Below are 24892 nucleotides of genomic sequence, written 5' to 3' on the forward strand. Positions count from 1 at the left end.
AGAGACTGGGTTGTCATGGAGGGCAGCCCTGCTCTGTCCAAATGCGGTTCTACCCTGAGGAGAGCATGTCAGGTCTGTCCGGCGCCCTCTGGGACCTCGGGCTCAGGGCACACCTTCCTCTACCTGGTAGCTAGACTCAGGGATAGGCAGGCCACAGCACACCTGTCCTCTAGGTGGCCTTGAGGATCCCAGTAGCCCCAGAAAGCACCTGGAATCAAATAAGTAGAATGGTGGGGAAATGAGTTTACGTGACCCATCCTTTATCTGAGAACCCCTTGGACTCTCCAGGGAGAACCTTGTGACCTTAAATTTCGGAAGCATCCGTGGAAGAGCCCTGTTTCCTTGAACGCCGGAAGAAAGCCCGGTCAGTTATCTGATGAGTGAGACTGTCTTTTAAGCCAACCGGTAGTTTGTCCATTTTAAGGCAGACGCCGAGAAGGGGCACAATGTGATGAGACCACATTTTTACACCTTGACCTGGAGGCCCAGCTTCTTACTTCTAACCAAATTTGATTCCTTGACCTGCAGCCCAACTGATTGCATTATTTCCTATCTTGCTCTGGCCCTCGAGAGCCCAGCTTCGTCTGGAACCCACCATTCCCAATACTGGTCCCTGGAAGAACTGTGCCCACACTCTGCATTTAGCCCCATAGCTCGGTGACCTAGGCCATGTCCTCACTCTGGCTTCTCCAGTAAAAATTCCACCTCACCCCAGACACCACTCCCAGGCCCCTGGCCGGGGGTGGGAGGGTGCCTCCACTTTTCCTTTCTGCCCTTCCTTTTTCATTTTTATTCAAAATAATATATTGGCAGGGGCATAAGACCCGAAGCACAGTATAGCCAGATCGGTGTAGTGTAAATAAAGATGGAGAAAAATATGTATCTTAGCTGTCACAGTGATTCCTTCTTTCACCTGCTTTTTAGTTTTTATTTAAAAATGCTTTGTAATGGGACCTGGTTTGAGAGACTTTGCTGGGGATGGTCACTCTTTGGAAGACTTGATCTTTCTGGCTGCCCTTGGTGTATCTCGGCCTGAATACAAAGGGCTGTTGGGTCCCCCGACTCCTCTCGATACTAGCAACTCTCGACAATGTTATTTCCTCTTGTTCGTGTAGAAAGCTAAGGGGACAAGGTGCTGTAGCTGTGAGATCATTTCCGTTTGTGTATTAATTCTGATATCCAACAATAGCATCCATGTAAAATTTCCCATTATAAAAGCATCATCTGACCCGGCCGTACTCCTTCTGTGGCTGTGCATTTCACACTGTAAGGCATCCTGGCCTGTTAGGAGAGATGGACAGAGACTCAGGTCGGATGCCTCTTTCCCTGGACCTGCTACCAAGCTGGGTCCGCTGCTGCAGGGAAATCACCTCAAGATGTGGACTAAGTGATTTGGGCCTTTTAATTCCAACAGTTCCGACTTCTCTATCATGCTGAGGTTTTGCTCTACCTTCAGATTCAAGGGCCCCCCACTGAGGCCTCAAGGAACTGACAGGCTCTTGTGGACCATCATGTTAACAGAGGCTGGTGGAACTCCACAGATAGGGTGTCAAGGATGAGAGGGAGACCGGGAAGTCCTGCTGAGCCCTGGCAGACCGCCCAGCCTCCTTCAAATGCCCTTTCTCTCTGCAGGGCTTCATGACTCAGAATACACCCAAGCAGAATGAGCACTGTCTTAAGAACTTTGACCTCACCGAATACCGCCAGGTGCTGAGTGACCTTTCCATTCAGATCTACCAGCAGCTCATTAAAATCGCCGAGGGTGTGTTGCAGCCTATGATAGGTAAGCTGGCAGCAGCAGATCTCCAGCACTCACTGTGGGGTCAGAAACGATGGTGAACACCGCCTGCTGTCAGGGAAGCCTGTACCTTAGGTGTGGCTTCCAGAAAACTAGAACCTTCCCACTGAAGGCAGCAAGGAGGTGTGTGCTGTGTGCTCAGAAAGAGCTATGAAGTCTTCCATAGGTAATAAGTATAAATCCAAAAGGTTATCAATGCATATAGAGTAAAAAATATAATCCTCATGCCCATATGTGTACTTTATTCATGAAAAAAATAAAAGCATTAAGCAGGTGCACATGAAGAAACACAGTGGCAAGTACTCATACAGTAAGTACTTACAGAACACTCTGTCCAAAGCAGTAGACTTGGGCACTTAGCAATAAATCAGAATTGAAACATGAGAGGCCTGTTGTTTTTTGAGTCAGGAATGACACATCCACACATCACTCAGGATGCTCCAAGAAGGCTGGGGAGGAAATTGTCCCTTGTGACTGTGTTGTAAAGCTTTCCCCTGGGTTCTTACAGATAGGTTGTATGTAGATTCCAAGTTGGACAGAGCACTCCATGCCATCCAGAACCTTATGTAGCATAAGGGTCATTCCACATTGTTATTCCTGAGAAACTTCTTATGAGGCACAGGGCGTAGAGAACACTGGGGGTGCTTTGTGATTCCAAATCGTGTGATGGCTAATAGCAACAATTCTGGAGTTGGACACACCTGGGTTCAAATCCTGGCCCTGCTGACTCCTAGTGGTGTGACCTTGGGCAAGTAATTTTAACTTTCGTGTGCCTCAGTTTTGTCACCAGGAAATGGGTTGTTGGGAGATGGAAAGAAATACCGAGTATAAAGCCCCAGACACATGTTAAACACTGGGTAGAAAGTGTAATAAGACCAGCTAACCTGAGATTTATATGGTCAGTGCCTCATGGAAAAGAGCTTTTTGAAAACGAGTAGGATGATCTCAGGGTCCAAGGCCAAGTCAAGGGCTGGGCCGGTACTATACCCAAGATGCTCAATTCTCAAACTTTGTACTTAGCGCAGAAACCAGTACAGAACTGAGTTGGTACGTGCCCATTATCTTTGTCCCATCACTAATGAATTTAAGCACAAATTTGGTCCAAGATTTCTATAGGCAAACCTCATTCCGTATAGATTCCAACACATTAGCAATCCGATGCTCAATGCTGTGAGTTTCTGAGCCCATCAACAATGTATGCCGGTGGATGGTGCCATCGCCAAAGCCCAAGGTGCTGAATGATCTTAGTGGTCCAAGAACAGATCTTTCGTGGGGAACATGCCAGCTTCTCCAACCATGCTTTTCTTTCAGTCTCCGCCATGTTGGAAAATGAGAGTATTCAGGGTCTCTCTGGTGTGAAGCCAACTGGCTACCGGAAGCGCTCCTCCAGCATGGTGGATGGGGACAACTCCTACTGCCTGGAAGCCGTCATCCGCCAGATGACTTCCTTCCACACGGTCATGCGAGACCAGGGCTTGGACCCTGAGATCATCCTGCAGGTGTTCAAGCAGCTGTTCTACATGATCAACGCCGTGACCCTCAACAACCTGCTGCTGCGGAAAGACGTCTGCTCGTGGAGCACTGGCATGCAGCTCAGGTAGGAGCGGGGCGCCTTGCCCGAGCCTCCTGGCCGGAGGGGCCCTCCCCCGCAGGCTGGAGTCGGAGCCCGGGGCCTTTGTCTCTGACAGTGACATCCAGACCTAGCTGCCGGTCCTTGTCACAGTCAGTGCGAGACACAGTTCCATCACCTGCTCGTTTGTTGGTGGAATTCCACACCGAGACGGTAACCTGGGAAACAAATGAGTTCAGAGCTTTAACGATGTTGACGCACTCTAAAGACTGTAAAGACAGTGTGGGTAGGTCAGGGGGAAACCTCGGCGAGGTTAGAGACTCGAGAAGGCCCACGTAGAACTAACTATGTTTGTGAAGGTGAAGTACCAATCGCTTCAGTTCAGTAGATCAAATACACAGACACTTCATGTCCCTCAGCTTTGCTTGACTTTAAACACCCATTCGTCGCTGTATTCATTCAGCAAAGTGCTCTTCAAGATTTGCTCCGTGTGAGCTGGTGAGGGTGAAGAGAATGATCCCACTGTTTGTAGCTGGGTGGTACCGCAGGCATGCCAGGTGTGCTCGCCCCCGGGCCTTAGGAGTCTGGACTAACTCGGCTCCCTTTGACCTGTGTCTAAGGTACAACATAAGCCAGCTTGAAGAGTGGCTGCGGGGAAGGAACCTTCACCAGAGCGGAGCCGTCCAGACCATGGAACCCCTGATCCAAGCAGCCCAGCTCCTGCAGCTAAAGAAGAAAACCCTGGAGGACGCAGAGGCCATCTGCTCCCTGTGCACCTCTCTCAGCACCCAGCAGGTATGCCCCGGCAGCCAGCCGGCCCGCCTCCCAGTCCAAGGGAAAGGCTTCTCTGTGTTGGGGGATATAAGCACAGCCTTCCTAGCCGCCAGTGACACAATAGAAGCTGTCGCAGACGGAATGTTCCTGGGGGAACCAAAGACCGCCTTGGTCTCTGGGACAAGATGCCACCATTCCCCCGGTAACATTCTGGGCCCCTTTGCTCACATAGAAAGATAAGGTAGTAAACACAAAAAACATTAAGCTTGAGTAAAAATGTATTTTTGTTTTTGTTTTTAGAGAGAGTGCACACGCACAGGAGCGGTTAAGGGGAGGGGAAAGGGCAGAGGCAGCGAGGGAAAGAGAATCTGAAACAGGCTCCATGCAGAGCCCCACATGGGGCTCGATCTCACGACCCTGAGGTCATGACCTGAGCCGAAACCAAGAGTCAGATGTTTAACCGACTAAGCCACCCAGGCACACCTGGTTGGTTTTTTTTTTTTTTTTTAAGATTTTATTTATTTATTTGACAGATAGAGATCATATAGGCAGAGAGAGAGGAGGAAGCAGATGAGCAGAGAGCCTGATGCAGGGCTCGATCCCAGGACCCTGGGATTATGACCTGAGCCAAAGGCAGGCACTTAACTGACTGAGCCTCGCAGGTGCCCCAGGTTGGTTTGTTTTTAAGGTAGAAACATTTTTTAAACATAATCAATTCTAGAATGTTTCTAACTAGAAATTTTAAAATTTTGTTCAGAAATGGGCATCATCATGCCTTTGGCATTAAATAAATCATTTTCTTTTTTTTTAAAGATTTTTTTTTTTTTTTTTTTTTTTTTTTTTTTGGTCAGAGAGAGTGAGAGAGAGCGAGCACAGGCAGACAGAATGGCAGGCAGAGGCAGAGGGAGAAGCAGGCTCCCCGCCAAGCAAGGAGCCCGATGTGGGACTCGATCCCAGGACGCTGGGATCATGACCTGAGCCGAATATACTTTCATTGTGGCCATGTTTTCACTTAGAATCCATTGACATTGTGGTGCCTGGGTGGCTCAGTGGGTTAAGCCTCTGCCTTCCACTCAGGTCATTATCTCAGGGTCCTGGGATGAGCCAGTAGGAAACCTACTTCTTCCTCTCTCTCTGCCTACTTGTGATCTCTCTCTGACAAATAAATAAAATCTTAAAAAAAAAAAAAAAAAAGAAGCCATTGACATTGTTTTAAACAGTCATTGAGAAGCTAGAGGCATTAGAATGTGCCTCTCCTCCCTGCCCTCCCCCAGCAAACTGTATTCCTACTAGGACTCAGTTGCAGAGATGTGACCAGACTGTCAGAAGATAAATCCTGCCCACACCTGGGATGGCTTGCCTCCACCATGAGTACGCCTGTTTAGAAATGGGCCAGCACAAGGAAATCGGGCTTGCTTTCTTCTTCTTTTTTTCTTTTAAAGTTTTTATTTATTTATTTAGTTATTTAACAGAAAGCACAAGCAGGGGGAAGGGCAGAGGGAGAGGAAGAAGCAGTTTCCCTGATGAGCAGAGACCCTGATGCAGGACCTGATCCCAGGACCATGACCTGAACCGAAAGCAGACACTTAATCACTGAGCCAGCCAGGCGCCCCCAAATCCGACTTTCTAAGTTAGATCATACACCTTCTTCTCCCTGTCGAGCACCTAAAGAACAAAATCCAAACTCGGTGTTGTAAATATACCTTTCCATACCTCCCCACTAACCACTATAAGATGAAATGACAAACTCTTCAGAGAACTGCTTCTTTCTATAGACGTACTGCAAGTTTGCCAACTTTATCCCCCTTTTAAATATATTTTGCTTTCCGAAGTTTACTTCTAGAGTTCAGCTGGCCTCACTTTGCATTTGAGCAGGCTACTTCCACCCAACAGTCGGCAGGCAGACAGAAGATTATCCTCTCTGTTCAATTAGGAAAAATTGTTCCTTTTATTAAGTGATTTGGGGGGTGGGAGGAGGTAGGGAGGTGTGGTAAAAACAACACTTTTCATTATCTAAGGTAAGATCTCCAGTACTCTTTAAGAAATCTTTAAATGACTAGTAGGTAAGAGGCTGAGAGTTTCAGGCAGGTTTCCTAGAACCATTATCTTTTTTTTTTTTTAATTTTTTATTTCTTTTCAGTGTAACAGTATTCATTGTTTTTGTACCACACCCAGTGCTCCATGCAGTCCGTGCCCTCTCTAATACCCACCACCTGGTTCCCCCAACCTCCCACCCCCCACCCCTTCAAAACCCTCAGGTTGTTTTTCAGAGTCCATAGTCTCTCATGGTTCACCTCCCCTTCCAATTTCCCTCAGCTCCCTTCTCCTCTCCATTTCCCCTTGTCCTCCATGTTGTTATGCTCCACAAATAACTGAAACCATATGATAATTGACTCTCTCTGCTTGACTTATTTCACTCAGCATAATCTCTTCCAGTCCCGTCCATGTTGCTACAAAAGTTGGGTATTCATCCTTTCTGATGGAGGCATAATACTCCATAGTGCATATGGACCACATCTTCCTTATCCATTCGTCCGTTGAAGGGCATCTTGGTTCTTTCCACAGTTTGGCAACCGTGGCCATTGCTACTATAAACACTGGGGTACAGATGGCCCTTTTCACTACATCTGTATCTTTGGGGTAAATACCCAGTAGTGCAATTGCAGGGTCATAGGGAAGCTCCACTTTTAATTTCTTGAGGAATCTCCACACTGTTTAGAACCATTATCTTTTAAGCCAGGAGTGGGGGTAGGGAGGCGTGATGGAGACAGGAGTAAGAGGGCTCAGGTCTACAAGACGAAGCCTCTGGTCTGTAGTTTACAAATTGTAGGCTCCTCCTCAATTTCACTCCCGCTGCAAGGTATGGGTCCTATGTAAAGAATAGTATACTCTTGTGAGTGTCCTATATTCTTTGAAATCCAAAAGTTGTCATATGTTCCTTTAGGTCTGTGCTAAGCTTTTGTTTTTATTCCAACAGATTGTCAAAATTTTAAACCTTTATACTCCCCTGAATGAATTTGAAGAACGGGTGACCGTGGCCTTTATACGAACAATCCAGGTGAGTTTTAAAACATTAATCAATTTTATAAAGTCCTGGTCCAAAACTAGGATCAATTTTATAAAGCTCTCACCTAAAACTAATAAAGGAAATCAAAATTTAGAGTTTAACTTTGCTTCTCTGTATTAATAAATCACTGGTTATATTCTAAGCCAAAAGACCTTACATCCTAAGGCTTTCCATTTGGGTAAGTACTAACTGTATCACCCATAAATAACTTAGCTGTATACACAAAAGACTGAACTTTTATAATCTCTGCTTGGATTTTAGATGTCATATTTGCCACTAGCACATCACTGAATTAGAGCGCCAAGTGGAATTAAAAAGTCAGCAGAATATCAACCCCACCCATGAACTAAACTAAGAAATATTATTTTAAGAAAACAATTTGAGCTCTCAGTCTTGCCTCTAAGACTCATAACATTTGCCCTTAGGTATATGCTTTAAAGAAAAGAAAATGTATTAGGGAAGTGATTATTTAAATCTGTCTTGAGATTGTGGGATTTTTTTTTTTTCTTTTTAAGATGAGCTTCCTAAAGCTGAGCTTTAGGTGATTTGGCTGAATGCCTTAAAGAAAAAAAAAATTATTTGTTTTTTACTAAAGTGATAGAAGTTTATTAAGTGAAGATACAGAAAAAGCTCTCAAGAGTGAGAGGGGTCCTAACAGGGTTGCCAATGAGGGCCTTTAGGGTTTGTCTTTTCTAGAAAGCTAACCAGGGAACTTAAATCCTTTTAACATCTCTATTGATAACACCTTCCACGGCTTCCTTCCTTTTTAGGACCTGGTTATTCTTTGTTGGTCACAGGTGATTATCGTAGAGACACCACCCACCTCACATGCTTAGGGGAGGGTGATCCGGTCTGTCCTCTTCTCTCTGGTTTCCCCACACCTCCACTTTTTTGGGATTTCTGTGAGCCTGATCACATAGCCCCCTTTCTCTCTCTCCCTACCTAGCCCCGCCTGATCCTCCCTCCTCCTGCCCCCGGAACAGTAAGGACTCCTGTCGGGGGCGGGAGCCGTGACCACTCGGGCTGCTTCCTGCTGAAATGGGGCGGTGGGCGGTGAGGCAGTTAGAATCAATCCAGGAGTCGGTCCAGGGGCTTACGGTATGGTTCCAGGGGGCACGATGGCCGGCAAATGGCACATGCGTCAGCACGTGCGAGAGGAGAAACGTGAAACAAGTTATAGCTCCAAATTGTGAGTAGATTAAGGTCCCCAACTACCAAATTTCTCAAATAGATCAGTGGATATCTTGGTGATGTTTAGTGGATCACAAATGTCCCCCATTAATTGGGAGACCTTGCAGGAGTTAACTGTAATGTCGTAACAACACATGGGAGGAAATTTTCCAGGCCCCGAATGCTGTAGCAATAGTAGAATTGTAAGTGTGACTGTAGCCACATCCCGATGACTCAGAAGGACGGTGACCGTTTCTCCCATTACCCACTGTGGGGAACACCTTGAGGAGATACAACACTTCCTCAATGCCTCCTTGGCCAGCCAATGCACTGTGATCCCAGCATACGAAACCAGGATCAAGAGAAATGGACAAAAGTGAGCAGAGGAGGCAGGAAAAAGGGAATTGAAGCGAGGCTTTATCAAAAAGATGCTCAAAAACCTGGAGAATACATGGGGTAGGAGACGCTCTTCCCTCTGGTGTAGTCTTGGGATTTCTCTTCAGAGCGCCTTACACCATGGCCACGCAGAGATCCAGAGATTGAGAAAGTCAGCCGTGTCTAAGGACAAATGAACATTTCAGCCTTGTGTCTAAGGTGAAACCAGAGGATGAAGGTCAAAAGAAGGACGCCAAGTCAGGTGGAAGGCCGTTCTTCTAAAGGCAACGCAGTGACATGCGGAGCACAGGGAAAGCAGGCAGAGAGGGAGCACCACAGATATCTCGAGAAGGTGGGGTGCTGATTGAAAAGATCCATTCCAGACACAGCCGCAGTCTGCTACTGAAAGTAGAGGAAGCCTTTCGATGACAAAGAGAAGCCACCGGGTTCTCTGAGTCCCCACGGATTTTTGTGGAGCACTGATAATTTACACGAATCAAAGTACAAGTTCAGAAAAGTCTTATTTGGTTTTAAATACTAGTACACACATCAGAGGGAGAATTGGAACCGCTGCTGAGTTGACAGTGGCACTGTTTAAAAGACAAGTTGGAAGTCAAGCCAAAGGTCAAAGAATTTTTGCCACATCAGACTTTGGCATTGAATTAAGGGCAGAGGAGAAAAAAGGTAGCAGAGGTTGGTCAGGTAGTCTCTGCAGAGCCAGAATCAGGTTCTGAGTTGCTTCAGCCACCACTCTCAGTGGCTGGTGACGCTATCAAAAAATTCTGCCTGGTGTTTTTCTTTTTTTTTTTTTTTTCCTGTTTTTTTCTGTTTGTTTTGGTTTGGTTTTGGGGTGGGGTTTCTGTTTTTTGTTTTTGTTTTTTTGTTTTGTTTTGCCAGCTGTAGTTTTATGGTCTGTTTCTCCCTAGACAGAGGCTATACAGAGGAAAGGGTGGAATGATTTGTGCCAACTTCCTGTACTTGCACACATCTAATGTGGGATAAATACTATTTGTTCCTTAAAGCAAACCATTTGCTTGGGTGATATGGGCAGAACGTGCTGACCTTTAAAAACGTAAATTTGAGGGGATTCTCAAACTCACAGAAGGATTCACAGGATAATGCCTATGAGATGACTACCTTGTTAATTTTAAATAAGTATGCGCACCTTTTGCTGCTGAATTATAAATAATACAGGTATTAACTTTTCTCCATTTTTATACCCTCCTCTCAATCCCTTACAATTTCTTCAAACCCTTTAAAGAGTAGAGCCTGCTGATCTATCTGAGGTTGAGAAATAAAAGGACATTTAAGTGCTACAAAACAATTTTTAAGAGCCTTTTGCCCTTTCACATTTTATGTACACCTTTATAGGCTGTGTGCCCGGGTTTGTAATAATAAATGCAGCAAGCTGAATTCACTTTTGGACTTCAGTGGTCCTGGAGAGACCATTCTGTTAGGTTCTCAACAGAGCCACCATTTGGTATCTTAAATTAGTAACAGTGGTTGCTTATGTGTCTCTAAATGTCCTTTCTTCTGCTAAACTGTTCCCATTATTTCAAGCTACTTTTTCAAACTGTTAAAATTACTTCAAAATTTTGGCCCAGGGCATGTGGGTGGCTCAGTGTGTTGAACATCTGATTCTTGATTTCAACTCTGGGCATGGTCTCAGGGTCGTGAGATCAAGCCCCACATAGGCTCCATGCTCAGCACTGAGTCCGCTTGAGATTCTCTCCCCCCTACCTCCCCCCACATACACAATTCCCTCCTTCCTTCCCTCCCTCTAAATATATATATATATATACACACACACACACACACACATACATATACATATATACAAAATTTTGGCCCACCTTTCATGTGATACCAAACACATGGAGGTTTTTTACTTGACAACTGGAAATTTAAAGAGTTTTCCATTCATTATCCAGGTTCACCTTTATGCATTCCACAGCCACTATAGAATCGACTCACAGTCCTATGCTCACACAGATTTTGTTCTAAAAATCTGTTTCCCAGCACTTTTCAAATGATCCTGCATTATTTACTAACCTCAGCCCCACTTGAAGGCTTTAGAAACACAAAGCTATTATGAGTAATAGTCACCTGTGACATGCAAAGGCTTAATGAGTTCATATAGGATCTCTTGTTGGTCTTGGCTAATACAGGATAATGATGAAACTTCTAGAAAGTTACAACATACCAAATGTTACCACTGCCTAGTGGTGAGTTTTCCTAAGGAGGAAAAAAATTTTGATAGCTTAAGCTAGTAGGTGATGGCCTATATTTTTAAAAGATCGGGATGTATTGATTTTCCTCTGGGCAACACTCATAGCTAACTGGTCTCCGTGGCCTTCATGTAAGGTTGTCTCCACCTGGGTTCCTGGTTCAGAGGTTGATGGGATATGAACCAACAGAAGGAACAAAGGAGCGTTAGCCACCCACACGGGACTCACCTAGTGCCAGAGACCATTCTCTGCTTTACCCTAGTTAACTCTTTATCATTCATCACCTCTGCTAGGGAACCACTTGTTTTCTGTATGCCTTCTATGTTTTGTGTTACTCATTACTGCCTTTGTGTGTTTTTAGTTTTTGTAGTGTACCACTGTGATTCCCTACTTTCCTTTTTTGTGTACTTTTTTATCACCCTGCTGATCACAACTAACATCTTAAACTTGAAACCACCTAATTTAAATAATCCCGACTTAGGTCAATAATACACATGTTCTGCTACATACATACCTCTATCCCTCTCTCTGCCACTATGTTGTTGCTGCCACATCTGCTGTACATGATGCTCCCACTAACAGAAATGCTTAACTGTTTTCTGCATCTGCGTAAATTATGTAAGAAGGAGCTATAAGCAGAAGTACAATGCTGGCTGTGTTCTTTATTTCTTCCTACAGCCTCAAGTTACTGTCTAGTGTCCTTCTGTGTCAGCCTGCAGGACTTTTTATGATTTTATTTTCGTTTTATTTGACAGAGACACAGCGAGAGAGGGAACATAAGCAGGGGCAGAGGGAGAGGCAGGCTTCCCACTGAGCAAGGAGCCCTATGCGGGACTTAATCCCAGGATCCAGAGATCATGACTCAAGCTGAAGGCAGACACTTAACGACTGAGCCACTCAGGCGCCCCTGCAGGACTTTCTTGTCGATGTGGAAGTGACTTAACTTCTCCTTTATTCCTGAAGGATAGTTTTGCTGGGTATAGAGTTTTTGGTTAAGAGTTTCTTTTAGGACTTTAAATAGGTTACCCCATGCCTTCTGGTCTCTGTGGTTTCTGATGAAAAATCTGTTCGTAATCTTGAGGATACCTTGTAAGTGAGGAGTCCTTTCTCTCTCGCTGTTTTCAAGAGTCCCTCTTTGTTGTTGGGCTTTGATGATCTGACTATAATGTGTCTCAGTGTCAATGTTTTTTATCCCATTTGGATTTTTTTTTTTTTCCTGCTTGGAGTTGAGAGTCTTGGGGAGGGGGAACAGGTGTATGTCTTTCATTAGATTTTGGATGTTTTCGGCCATTATGTCTTCAATATTTTGCTGCCCTTTTCTCTTTTCCTCTTCTGGGACTACTATGAGGTATATGTTGGTATGCTTTCTGGTGTCCCACAGGTCCCACGTTCTGTTTACTTTTATCCATTTTATTTATCTGTTCCTCAAACTGGATAATTTCAATTGCCTTATCTTCAAGTTCACTGATCATTTCTTCTGCCTGCTCAAGTCTGCTGTTGAACCCCTTTAGTGAACTGAAAAGTTTCATTTGAGTTATTATACTTTTCCTAAAATGTTTGGGTCCAAATTAGGTGGGGGGGGGAAAGGAGGGTTGTGTCCCTTTAAATCTTCCACTTGATGCCACTGGAGGAAGCCACTGTATCCCAAGAGGAGGTGAAATCAAGGCAGGCATCTGTGCCCATCCATCAGGGAACATGAGACGAAGGGCAGGAGCTCAGATTTTGGAGGATGAGGTCCCACTGCCTGGCCTGCTGCACCGGCCGGCTTCTCCCAGAGTGTGGGCCTCTGTCCCTCAGCTGCACAGGGGCTGGAGACTTGGGTTAGCAGCCAGTTCACATAGACTGCTCCCTTAGCAGAGATAAGCAACCTCCCCCTTCTTCAGCTCCTGCTGGTCCTAAGTGTCTAATCAGGTTCCAGAGTTCCAACATATTTGAGAGCAGTTGCTTTTTCCAGCTCAGTGGCTGCTTCAATGGAGGGACTGAGGCCCAGTGCTTTCACTCTGCCATTTTGTGTGATGTCACTCTCCCCATTCTGGTTTACAGATGAGGAAACTAAGGCATAGATAGGTTCAGGAATTTGCCCACCAGATCAGAGCTCAGGCTGTCTGCCTCCAGAGCCCGTGGTCTTAACCCCTTCACTATAGTACCTCTCCACACGATTTGCACCTGAAATGTATTTTTCTATTCTCCTTTAGCTGGAAAATTTATTTTAAAGACTGCCAGAATTTGGGGAGAGCTTAAGGTCATCTGGATTCCAACAGGCTGAAACCAGGGCTCCTCTCCCTGCCAAATGCCACAGGGACAGGGAGGCCATGTTCTCCCAAAGCCCACCCTAATTGTCTTAACAAATATTTCCATAATACACGCTACTTCACTTTTGTGAGTTTCTCTAAACCAGCTCTTTTGGGGGTGGCCTTTCATGTGGTTGTCGTCTCCCTCACAGGCACAGCTACAAGAGCGGAATGACCCTCAGCAGCTGCTGTTAGACTCCAAGCACATGTTTCCCGTCTTGTTTCCATTCAACCCATCCTCGCTGACCATGGACTCAATCCACATCCCGGCCTATCTGAACCTGGAGTTCCTCAGCGAGGTCTGACAAGGCACAGCCCCCGCCCCCGCCCGTGGCTCCATTTCCAGTGAGGGCAAGAAGGAAGCCTCTTATATATGGTGAAGTGAGGGGTCTGTTAAATCTGTAAAAGACTGAGAGCCCGTACAGAGTGCTGAACAATACGGAATAAGACACATTTGGCATTATTTTTTTGTACGTACTGCTCAGAATAAAAACACTTGAAGTATGGAAGATTTTTTTTTTTTAAGTATATGATTTCAGTGTAAGCAAATACATGTTAAAATCCTCTCCTGCCACCCAGCAGCCCCCATGGCCCATATAAAAGGTGTCAGTCTTTAAAATGGAAACTGCCCAGTTTTGATCTTTGCATATAACTGGAGGGTGCCCAAAGTAAAATAATATGAAAAATATGCCATGTAAGTTGCCTTCAAAGGACTTAGAACAAATAATGGTACTAATAACATGAAGCTGTTGCACAGTGGGGCCATCTCCTGAGGTCTACAAACCACCAGTGCAAATGAGTTTGTGGGGAGATGTTTGGAGAACAAAAATACAGGGCTTGGGCCTTCTGAGAAGTTTTTCAAAAGTATTCTGAAAGCCTGGTGATGCAGAGACAGTGGTATAACTAACCTCCAAACATTCTGAGGACAGGTTTCTAAAGCAAAATTAGAAGACTCTGTCCCACGTATGCTTAAACCCTTTTTGCATAGTCTTGGGTTTATGGAAGAGTCCTGCTTAAAATGCTCCAGTCCCAAACTTAAAGTGTGAGCAACATGGAAAGACAGTCTTTGTTTCCAGTGCTAGTCCATGTGCTTCCTGAGTCCACAAGACTTTCACAAAAATCTACGTAATCTAAATATTAGAGGGGCGCCTGAGTGGCTCAGTGGGTTAAGCCGCTGCCTTTGGCTCAGGTCATGATCTCAGGGTCCTAGGATCGAGTCCCACATCGGGCTCTCTGCTCGGCAGGGAGCCTGCTTCCCTCTCTCTCTCTCTCTCTCTCTCTGCCTGCCTCTCTGTCTACTTGTGATCTCTCTCTGTCAAATAAATAAATAAAATCTTTAAAAAAAAATAAATATTAGAAAAGAATACCAACTTTGGTTTTATTTACAGATAAAAAAACCAAACAAGTCAGTATGAAAGCCTGTAATCCCTTAATGCCATAAAACTTCCAATAAGAACATCATATAATGCACTATAATTCCAGGTAACCAGAAACAGTAAAGGAAAATGAACTTGAGAATCCGATTATTTGAAAAAACTTTTCTAAATATTCAGTTCAGGGATTATTATCATCCAAAAGTCTTTTCGGGTTTGTATGTGTGTATAAGTGTATGTTCTTTTTAAAGAGTGAGAGTAGCTTAGGTCAACACTCCCTTTTCAGGTTATTTTGAACATTTTTTATTTTTTTTTTAAAGATTTTATTCATTTATTAGAGAGCACAAGCAGGGGGAACAGCAGATGGAGAGGGAGAAGCAGACTCCCATGGAGGAGGGAGCCCGATGTGGGGCTCCATCCCAGGACCCTGGGATCATGACCTGAGCCAAAGGCCAATGCTTAACCAACTGAGCCACCCAGGCGCCCGTTTTCAACAATTTTTAAATTTACCACATAAACATGGCAAATACCTCTGCTTTGAAAAAAGGATTAAAACAGTTTTCAGTGAAATATGACAGCCGATTTTATGTTCGCTGCTTTTATAGGTTTTTTCCTTGCCTCTTCAACAGTAGGCATTCAATTAGAAAACCCTGCATATTCTCTACACCCACTTTTTGGTGATTTTTTTTTCCGTATTTTTTTAAGATTTTATTTATTTATTTGACAGACAGAGATCACAAGTAGTCAGAGAGGCAGGCAGAGAGAGAGAGGAGGAAGCAGGCTCTCCGCTGAGCAGAGAGCCCGATATGGGGCTCAATCCCAGGACCCTGGGACCATGACCTGAGCCGGAGGCAGAGGCTTTAACCCACTGAGCCACCCAGGCGCCCCTTTTTTCCATATTTCTAATAGATAACAGTATGTTGCTCCCATGACCAGAACAGATGGTATTTGCAAAACTGAGAAGAGCCTCTATATGACATCAAGATTACCCCATGAATGGCAGGTAGAACATCCCCTATGCGCACACATGCACACACACACACACACACTTACACACACACGCAAGCACCACCTGTCCATCAGCCAGCCAACTCCAAAAGCTCCTGGAAACACCGCACACCCCAAGACCCGAATGGTCCTGTGTCCATTTGGCTCCACTTGCTCCACCATTCTTGGGCCTGCTGGGGCACAAGGCCCAATGCCTGGGCAGATTCTGGAGCATCCTGTCCAAATCTACAACCCCAGCATGACACGTCCACGGAAACCATGGCGGGCCGCTCTCAGGTATCCGCAGAGCTGTGCCTGTCCCCCCTTTGGCGGGTACAGCTATGTCCTCTGAAACCCACAGTGCACCCCCCTCAGCTCACACAGTGAATTCCTTGGGAAGGCCAGTCTGTGGGTCTGTGGCTACCTCTTTTTAAAGTCATTTATTAAGTATAATTTGCTTGATGTTGCACTTTAGTTTAAAACTAAGCCTTCATATAAGGACTGACCTTCATCTTCAAGATAACCCCAAATGTCCTTGTTTAGAGTGTTGAGGAGCCTGAAAAGCAGACTATTCTATAAATGCAACGGCTTTGCTGTCCTTACATTGTGTCTTATACCCTCACTCTCTCCATCTCCATGGGTCACTACTGCTGTCACTATTAATCATAGGTGCTAAGGACTCATTCAATAAAATCTTGGCAATTAGAATAAATGTGGCAGCGGAGGGGGGAGGGGGAGTATGAATAGTCCTTTTCCAGGAGAGAGGGGCATTCCACTGGAGCTGTACTTAATAGAGTACTAACAACAGAGAAATAACAGCAACTGGTTAATGCTTGGGTCATTCCTGTTTAACTTAACACTTGGAGACTGAAAAGAAGCACCTTTAGAGAAACTTTAATCACTTACTAGCATTTTTATTTGCTTTTTTAAAGCTAAACATTTTCCGACCTCATGAAATCAATGACTTCATGTAACTTAATTCAACACCAAGGTCTGACCTCAGTCCGCACTGGATACCTGTCTCTCCTTTTTATTTAAAATTTAGTCGACACTCTCTCTCACCACGTGCCTTGGGCAGTTACTAAGATAACTGACTTGTCAATTATTTCTCGGAAACAAGAGTTGCAGAGGGAAGAATTTTAATGTTCGACATCATGGTGTTTTCCTTTGTCTCTTGAAACATTAAGAGCATTTTAACGATTATTTAAGAATCAAATATTTATAAACAGCCTGTGTTTTCAGTATCACGGGGGACCTCTGTTTGCTGGTAGTACTGCAGATTAGTCACTGTTGCTGGAGCTGGGAAGCGTGCTCCCTCTATGCGTTCTCCCTGGGTCTTCACAGCTGCAGTTGGCCCTGTGGCATCTGAACAGCAGATGAGACCCAAACTTTATGTAGGTTGTTTCTCTGCTTTCCATGGGGCATGTCCGTAGGAGCTCCTTCCCTTGATTTTCCTATACTCAAAATTTTCAGGCTTTTGTAAAAACAAGACAAAAGAGAAACCTAGGAACTTGGAACACTTAGGAAAAATTTAACCCTGCTACCATCAATTCACCACTCGTAGGCATCAAGATTATAGGAAACAAATTAGAATTCATTTCTTCTGCCTACAATATAGGAAACGGTTGTCATACATTTGACCTCCTTCTAGGCAGCAGAGATATCCAGAATTGAAGCACTTGTCTCCTGCCTAGGGGACTGGACAGTCACTACAGTGTGACAGCATGGGGGCAGGTCCCTGTCCTTTTTCTTCCTAGAGTATTCCTAGGCAGTTTCTCAAATTAATTTGCTGCATGAGCCGAATAGCCAAAATTAATTTTTTTTGCACACATTCGTGCCATAATTAGAGAATTAGGGGGTATAGAAAAATTAGAGGTTAATGGCAATGACAAATATAGGACTGTTCTTTCCTCTTATTAGGTTGATACTAAATATTGGTTTTCCTAAAGAAATTTCTAATTCTAATAAAGCAATCAATCAAATGATTTTAAGCTACTTTCTAAGATGATACTATATCAGAATAACCCAGATTTGGATATAACGTTTTGCCGGCAACCATTATTTAGATGAAAGACTGCTTCTCCGAAGAGGGTTCACATCATAGGCAGGAGTAAATCTAACATTGTAAGAAGAAATACTACTGATAAAAATATTTTTTCATTTTGAACAAATCTGTAAAGTACACCTTTGTTTATAGAAAAAGATGCTTGTATTAGTTACTATAATATTCAGCTGTGGATAAAAATTTGTGGAAATAAATACTTTTGAAGAAAGTGGTGTGCCAAATCTAAATGAAATTTAAAACTCTGCAGCTATATACCAGCTGAAAATCTTATTTTTAATGCCTGCTTGAGAAATTTGATTCTAGGGGCCTACATTCAAACATGGATCATGATCACTTAAACCAGGGGTTGGCAAACTTCTGCCTGTAGGTAGGGGGTGGGGAGCAACTTTCCCTGTAAAATAACAAGACTTATTGAGCAATTGCCTCAGAGCCACAGAGTTCAAACACAGTAGTTTGGAAGAGGAAAAGATGAGTAGATCAATGGCACAGGACACAGCCTAGGGGCAGACTCAGTCACATGTATAACTTTGCATATGTGTAAAAAAAAAAGTGGGAAAATATTTACAAGATCTGTATGGAGTTTATAACATAAGTGAAACATTGACAGCCTGGAGAAATTATATCACGTTTGCGGATAAGAAGACTTAAATACCACAAAACTGTGGTCGGTTGTCTCCAAGTTGATCTACACAACCAAAAAAAATCTCAACAGTATTTTTGTGGGGGAAATCGACAAACTTATTCTAATATTGATAGGGAAGTGCCAAGACCCAACGATAAGGAAGACATTCCTTAAAGGGAAAACTTTCCCAACAAGTACCAAGACTTAATATAAAACTTTAGTAATTAAGATGTGAGATGTGTAGAAATGGTACAGACCAGTTATCCCCTGGAACAGAATAGAGAGCCCAGAAACTAAACATATATACAGAAACACGGGTAGGCTGTTTCTTACCTACAAGAGCACACACCAAAATCACCTGGAAATATTTGAAACCTAGGTCAGCTGCCCCACCAGTAGGTATAGGTTAAGGTTTCTCCAGGGACGGTGCCCTTAAACACTTGTCACTAGGAACCACCATGAAACACTTCATGATACAGAAATACTGGTCAGAGAAAAGTTGCCTCTAAAAAAAAAAAAAAAGTTACCTCTAAAAGTTACCAACCTCCATGGAGTGCCTGGGTGGCTCAGTCAGCTGGGCATCTGCCTTGGGCTCAGGTGATGATCTCAGGGTCCTGGGCTGGAGCCCCTCATTGGGCTCCCTGCTCAGCAGGGAGTCAGCTGCTCCCTCTGCCCCTCCCTCTTGCTCATGCACACACGGGCGCTCTCTCTCTCTCTCAAAAACCTTAAAAAAATAATAAAACCCAACCTCCTACCTAAGGATGGACTCACCTCTCTTCTGGGTGGCTGATGGAAGAATAAGGTCACTCTTCAGGAAACCCTTCCCCCTCACACCCAGAGAGGTCTAGGCTTACCATCAAGGTGTCCACGAAGAGTCAAATTTCATACAAGACACACTTAACTACTTAGAGTTGAGAGAGCAAAGAAGCCCAACATCAGGGACCTGGTCTGGCACTTAGGGTGAGGCCCGGTGGTATGAGAAGCTGGACTGGCCCTCCCAGCCAGGCCAGGGTGTCCCCCCCTGGGGCCCAATCTCACAAGACACCAACATCAGGCAAGGCTGCTCTGTGCCTATGATGAAATGAGACAACATTTGACTGAAGACCACTTGATAGTTTTGTCTAAGTATAGAGACAAGACCACGGGCAAATCACTTGATTCCAACCCAGCCTCTCCCAGCCAATAGGAGTGAACGCAGCCTCACCAGCAGCCAAGCTAGTCTAGCTTGGATCTGCCTCCTCCTAGATAGGATTATATCATCCAAAGAATTGTCCCTACTTCCAGAGAGAACCCGACCCCTCCACACCCCTAAATGTGACATTCCCCAGGCACTCCTGGCTGCCCTCCAATAAAGGAAAGGGGAAAACAAATGGTTAAATGATAGAGATCACAGTCGGCAGGATATGAGTCTCCAACAGTCTGCAACTGTCTTAAGGATTTATAAGAAAAAAGCAATCTCTAGAAACCTATAGACTCAATCTCCCTAACATCACCCTCCCGTCCACAGGATAGAAAACCTCATATACAGTCCCTTCTCACACCGCAGAGCGGCTCTTTCTGCCCATGGGTCCCATCCTCGTGCTTTGATAAAACCATCTTTTCACTCCAAAGACATCTCAAGAATTCTTTCTTGGCCATGGGCTCTGAACCCCACCACCCCACCACTCCAAACCACATCAATAAATACCCACCTTCCCCCATTTGAACATGGTTTCGTGCAGACATGATGCCTACAGCTTTAGCAACCAAAAGCCTGGATACTTGATGACACGGTAATACTTGGAGGCTTCTTGTTATGTGAAACAATAAAAAACCTTATTGTTTAAGCCATTTTAAGTCTTCTGTTATTTGCAGCCAAAAGCAGCCCAACTGATAATTAGCCCTAAAGGAAAAATAAGCCTTTAACACAGCAACTACGATGGCAAAAAAAAATATTAGAACTGAATTACTGTCAAACCCAAATCAAGTCCAAGGTTTCCGTTATATGTAATGTAATAACTTAATTCCTACACCTAGAATAGTACGTGCTCTGTATCATCCTTGAGAGGATTTAAAAAAAGTTACTCATATTGTTTCCCACAGGAACTCTGGCTGGGGAAGTATGAACATTTACTGCTGACACATTGCCTCACCTCTCCACCTACCTGAAACCACTTTATCCCCCCCCATCTCCCGCCACACACACCCTCCCCTGCAGAAAAAAGGAAATAATAAATCTTCAGAACCTAAGCCACCATACACTGGAAAATACAGAAAGTCATCCTTAACAGGATTTCTTCCCAAGTACTTTTATTTCTTCCTCCAAGGAAGATTCACTTAACATTCACCTCCTTTCATTTTGTGTAACAGAGACCTTAGCTAATGATACCGGTCAGCTTCTCTATCCCCACTCCTATATTTCCATATCCTCTGAGTCCTGAAGACAGCAGGCCTTGGGCATTTGAGAATCACACGTTCAAAATTCTAATTCAGCAATTTCTAGATTGGAGGCCTTGGCAAGGTCTTTGGTTTCTCTGAGGCTAAGCTTCATCATTTATAAAATGAGAGGGGAAAAAAAAACCCCACCTATCTCATGGGGTTGTAGACTGTCCCTCAGTCAGGATTTGTCTGATATATGTGAATTGTGTATTATTCCATTTTATAGGATTACTATAACACCTGGGTATAAAATTTATAAACACCATATGTAAGGGCCTGGCACAATGCTGGGCACACAGTATCCAAAAAATGGTAGCTTTTATTATTACTCCCTGTTCATCATCCAGAAGATGCAGGTAAAAAAAATCATCTGGTAGGTGAGAAGCTTTGATCTCAGTCAGAATTCTATTGACTATACATACTCATTGTGGGAAAGTAGTTTATATATTTTTAAAAGTTAATAACCCTCAGAGCTTACCTATATATTAAATCAGCTATCCATTTCCTGCATTCATTCCATTTAAAGTGACAGAAAGGAGAAAAGGAATAAATCTGAGGGTCAAACTGCAGTAGATCACAAGAAAAGTAGAACGATGGGCGACGAGGAGGTAGAAGGTAGGAAGCAGAATAAAGTGATTTTTTGTGATGATGGACATGTTTTAATTATAGTTTTATAGCCGATGATAGAACGGGTTACAAGAGTGTATACACTTGTGAAATTCAACCAATTTAAGATTTTCATGTATGGCCACATGTAAATTCTGCCTTAAGAAAAACCAGAAATAAATATTGATATCTAATAGGACCCAAGCCAAGTGTTCCCAGAGTAGTGTATAACTTAACCCTTTCATCTGCCATTTCACTTTTCCTCCATTTCAGTTACCCAAGGTCACCTGCAGCTAAGCAGGGTCTGGGAAGCCAAGGATTCTTCTGAGGTGTCAGGACAATAGTAGCCTTAAGGCTCTGTCACAATACCAAAGCATTCACCTCACTTCACCTCATCAGATAGGCATTTTATTACCTCGTATCCTTATAAAAATGTTCAGTACAAGAAATATTGGGGCTTCTGGGAGCCTCAGTTGGTTAAGCATCTGCCTTCCACTCAGGTCATGACCCCAGGGGTCCTAGGATGGAGTCCCACCTAGGGCTCCCTGCTCACCGGGGAGTCAGCTTCTCTCTCTCCCTCTGCCCCTCCCTCTGCTTGTGCCCTTGCTCTTTCTCTCAAATAAATAAAATCATAAAAAATTTTTTTTAAAAAAAAGGAAAGATAAAGACCACGTTCACGTAACTTTTTTTTTTTTTTTTTTGAAAGAAAGAGAAAGCGGGGGCAGGTGCAGAGAGTAAGAGAGAAAGAGAATCTTAAGCAGGTTCCACCCCTAGATGGGAGCCTGAACCAGGGCCCCATCTTACCACTCCCAGATCATGACCTGCGCCAAAATCAAGAGTCAGAGGCTTAACTGACTGAGCCACCCAGGCGCCCCCCACATAACTTTTATTACGGTATATTATTGTCTTATTATTGCTATTAATCTCTTACTGTGCCTAAATCATAAACTTTATCATTGATATGTACATACAGGAAAAAAACCCGGGGCTTGGCACTATCTGGTTTCAGGCATCCCCTAGGGGTCTGGGACCATGTCTTCCTCCCCTCCCCCCATTCGGGGGTGAGGCGTATAGACTACTGTATTAAGTTCTGCATTAGGAAAATAAGGTAGTTTGAGGTTAGATGTGATATAACAAATATACCAAAACGTTAACAACTGCAGAATACAGGTGGTGGATGTATGGGTGTTCTCTGCAGAAATGTTTCCACTTCTCTGTATGTTCAAATGTTTTCATAAAGAAAAGGATGGACTTAGACCTTGCAAGAAGGCTACAGGAGCCTGAAAGCGGGAGTCTAGGGCAGGCACGCCCTGAGGGCTCACAGAAAACCTCGAGGTAATCCGCCGCAGCTTCGCAGGCACAGGAACCGCCCGCAACACACACACCGCGCCCGCCCCCACCCACCCCCGGCCCCCCCGCCGCGGCCGTGCTGCTCGCCCGGTCTCAGTCCGTTCTCAGCACACACTCCATCACCTGGTTCCTAGAACTCAGATTGCGCAGTGGTCACGTCATCATCGACCAGGGCTCACAGTCACAGCGGCGGAGGCCTCCCTAACTCTCCCTCATCTCCAGTCTAGCCCGCTGCCCCTCATCTCCCCGCCCCGGTCCCCAGCCACACTTCGCCTGACGCGTTTTCATAATCCTCTCGGGCTCCAGGCCAGCGGCGCCGCCAGCAACGGGGCCCGATCATATAAGGAAAATACTGCGAGCTCATGTGCGGGATACGCTGGGGACTCCCTGCCTTCCGACACTCGCTACACTCGCTGCACTCCCTCGCACTGCAATCGCCCCCGCCCCGTTCGCCCGTCCGCCCGGTGCCCACCTCCACCCGGAGCCGGATCTCCCGGTCCCTCTCAGGCCCCACCGCCCTCGGCCTCTCCGCGCAGCCTCACCGCGCAGCCTGCGACAGAGGCTCAGCCAATCCCCTCGCGGCGACCTCGCGCCCGGCCCACCCGACTTCCGGCCCCACGCCCCCTCCCCTCGAGTCCTTTCCACATGGGAGGCGTCTTGGTGTCGGGACGCCTGGTCCAGTGACTAAGGCGATCCAGTGCGGGGTGAAAGGGAACGTTCAGTACAGGATTATGGGGCGGGTTATGGAGGCCAGGGACAGGAGGGACAAGGGCAGAGTCAAGTCATTGTCTCGCTGGGGAAAAGAGAGGTAAAGTCTTTAAAGCCAAGAGTGAGGAGGAAATGCGCTGGCAAGGAACGCTCTCTTCTGCAAGGCCCGGCTGCTGGCAGGGTTGGGGTTCCCACACGGAGGGTGGCGTCTCGCCCGGGGGCGACGAGCACGGACTGGCTAGAGAGGCGGGAAGTGGGTGAAAGGGCGGGGGCGGGGCCTCGCGGGTCGCCGCCCTTGGGTTTAAGGCGGGGAGGTGGGCAGGGGCCCCTCCTCATCGCTGGAGGGGAAGCCCTGCGTTCGTCCTCGCTCGCAGCCATGGCCCTGCTCAGAGGTGAGCATCGGTGGTGTCTCTATTGGCGGGAGTGGGGGATTGATGAAAGCCCAACCCTAAGGATTCCCCCGGGTACTTGTAAGGCATTAGCGACAGCGACTCCAATGCAGTTTCCAGCTGAGGGTCGAAACCAAGGTTTGCTTCTGACCTTGAAGGTCATTTCCCTTCTTCGCGCAGACCACCCCGCCCGCGCCCGGTGTTTTGCAGCAGTTAGGAAAACTGGGGCGGCGCCGGAAGCACCGGGCGGCCTGGGGCTGGGGGCTGCTTCGCAGAGGAGCCCCCGCCTCTAACCAGGTCTGGGATGCAGAATCTTGTGGGGACGCACTGACGGTTCCTTGGGGTCGCCGGGGAATTTCTGCCCCAGTGACCTGCTCCGCCACATACTTCGTGGCATTCTGTTGGAAGACCAGCTTATTCCCTTTCCCTTCCATTACTTTAAGTTGACTCTAGGAAAGTGCAATCACTAAGTACATAAATTTAGGGTTACTACCTTTTTAAAAAAAGAATTATAAACTCTCGTCTCATAACAAATGGTCACAGTCAATAGAACTTTAATTTTCAGGAACAAGAACCAGTACCCCAGGGGTTTTTGTTTTGTTTTGTTTTGTTTTTTAGCATGCATCCCGTTGCACCCAGGGAATCGTTCTCTTACTGCTGTTTCGCTTTTTGGGATTGTTTGTATATCCTTTCAAGGCAGCTAGGCGTGCCTGCCAAATTAATCTAGAAACTGCAATGGATGCTGTAGCAGCAGTTTCTGATTGCTGTGTGTCCGTGCTCTAATTAAATGAGTTGATATTTACTCTGAGACAGACAGGAAGGCAGTGTTCCTGTTTTGCATTCTGGTGGTATTTTTTTTTTCCTGTGCTGTCACATCAGCACACCTTGCAAGTCCCTTGGTAACCAGTGATCTTTATACTGTCTCCATAGTTTTGCTCTTTCCAGGTGCAGGTGGCATATAGTTGGAATCACAGTTTGTAGCCCTTTTAGATGGGCTTCTTTCACTTACCAGTATGCATTTAAGCTTCCTCCGTGTGTTTTCTTGACTTAACAGGTCATTTATTTTTATTACTGAATATGTGTTGTATGGCTGTGCCACAT

The 24892-nt window shown here is 45.3% G+C and overlaps 2 protein-coding genes, 1 long non-coding RNA gene and 2 other non-coding genes across 7 annotated transcripts in view; 2 read left to right on the forward strand and 3 right to left on the reverse strand.

Moving 5' to 3' along the window:
- MYO5B (myosin VB) overlaps positions 1–13782 on the forward strand; it is a 348888-nt gene extending 335106 nt beyond the window's left edge. For both annotated transcript variants that reach the window (XM_047696392.1, XM_047696393.1), the window contains 5 exons: positions 1633–1783; positions 3110–3395; positions 3989–4163; positions 7120–7200; positions 13426–13782. In XM_047696392.1, the coding sequence (XP_047552348.1) occupies positions 1633–1783; positions 3110–3395; positions 3989–4163; positions 7120–7200; positions 13426–13578 (846 nt within the window). In that variant the 3' untranslated portion in view covers positions 13579–13782. The remainder of the gene's footprint in view (positions 1–1632; positions 1784–3109; positions 3396–3988; positions 4164–7119; positions 7201–13425) is intronic.
- LOC125081702 (uncharacterized) lies at positions 6788–24084 on the reverse strand. Its single transcript, XR_007121777.1, has 5 exons — positions 23871–24084; positions 20012–20202; positions 19092–19224; positions 8033–8937; positions 6788–7011 (listed from the first exon to the last, which is right to left on the reverse strand). It is a non-coding gene; the product is annotated as an uncharacterized LOC125081702 (long non-coding RNA).
- On the reverse strand, positions 22783–22865 carry LOC125082775 (small Cajal body-specific RNA 18). Its single transcript, XR_007122092.1, has one exon. It is a non-coding gene; the product is annotated as a small Cajal body-specific RNA 18 (non-coding RNA).
- Positions 22943–23085, reverse strand: LOC125082779 (small Cajal body-specific RNA 17). The gene has a single exon (XR_007122096.1). It is a non-coding gene; the product is annotated as a small Cajal body-specific RNA 17 (non-coding RNA).
- ACAA2 (acetyl-CoA acyltransferase 2) overlaps positions 23639–24892 on the forward strand; it is a 28767-nt gene continuing 27513 nt past the window's right edge. The window contains exon 1 of one of the 2 annotated variants that reach the window (XM_047696395.1): positions 23639–23794. In XM_047696395.1, the coding sequence (XP_047552351.1) occupies positions 23779–23794 (16 nt within the window). In that variant the 5' untranslated portion in view covers positions 23639–23778. Of the gene's footprint in view, positions 23795–23883; positions 23930–24892 lie in introns of those variants that run through there. The other variant, XM_047696394.1, reaches the window with a different exon arrangement.

This window comes from Lutra lutra, chromosome 12 (assembly GCF_902655055.1).
Source record: "Lutra lutra chromosome 12, mLutLut1.2, whole genome shotgun sequence".
NCBI classification, from domain to species: Eukaryota; Metazoa; Chordata; class Mammalia; order Carnivora; family Mustelidae; genus Lutra; species Lutra lutra.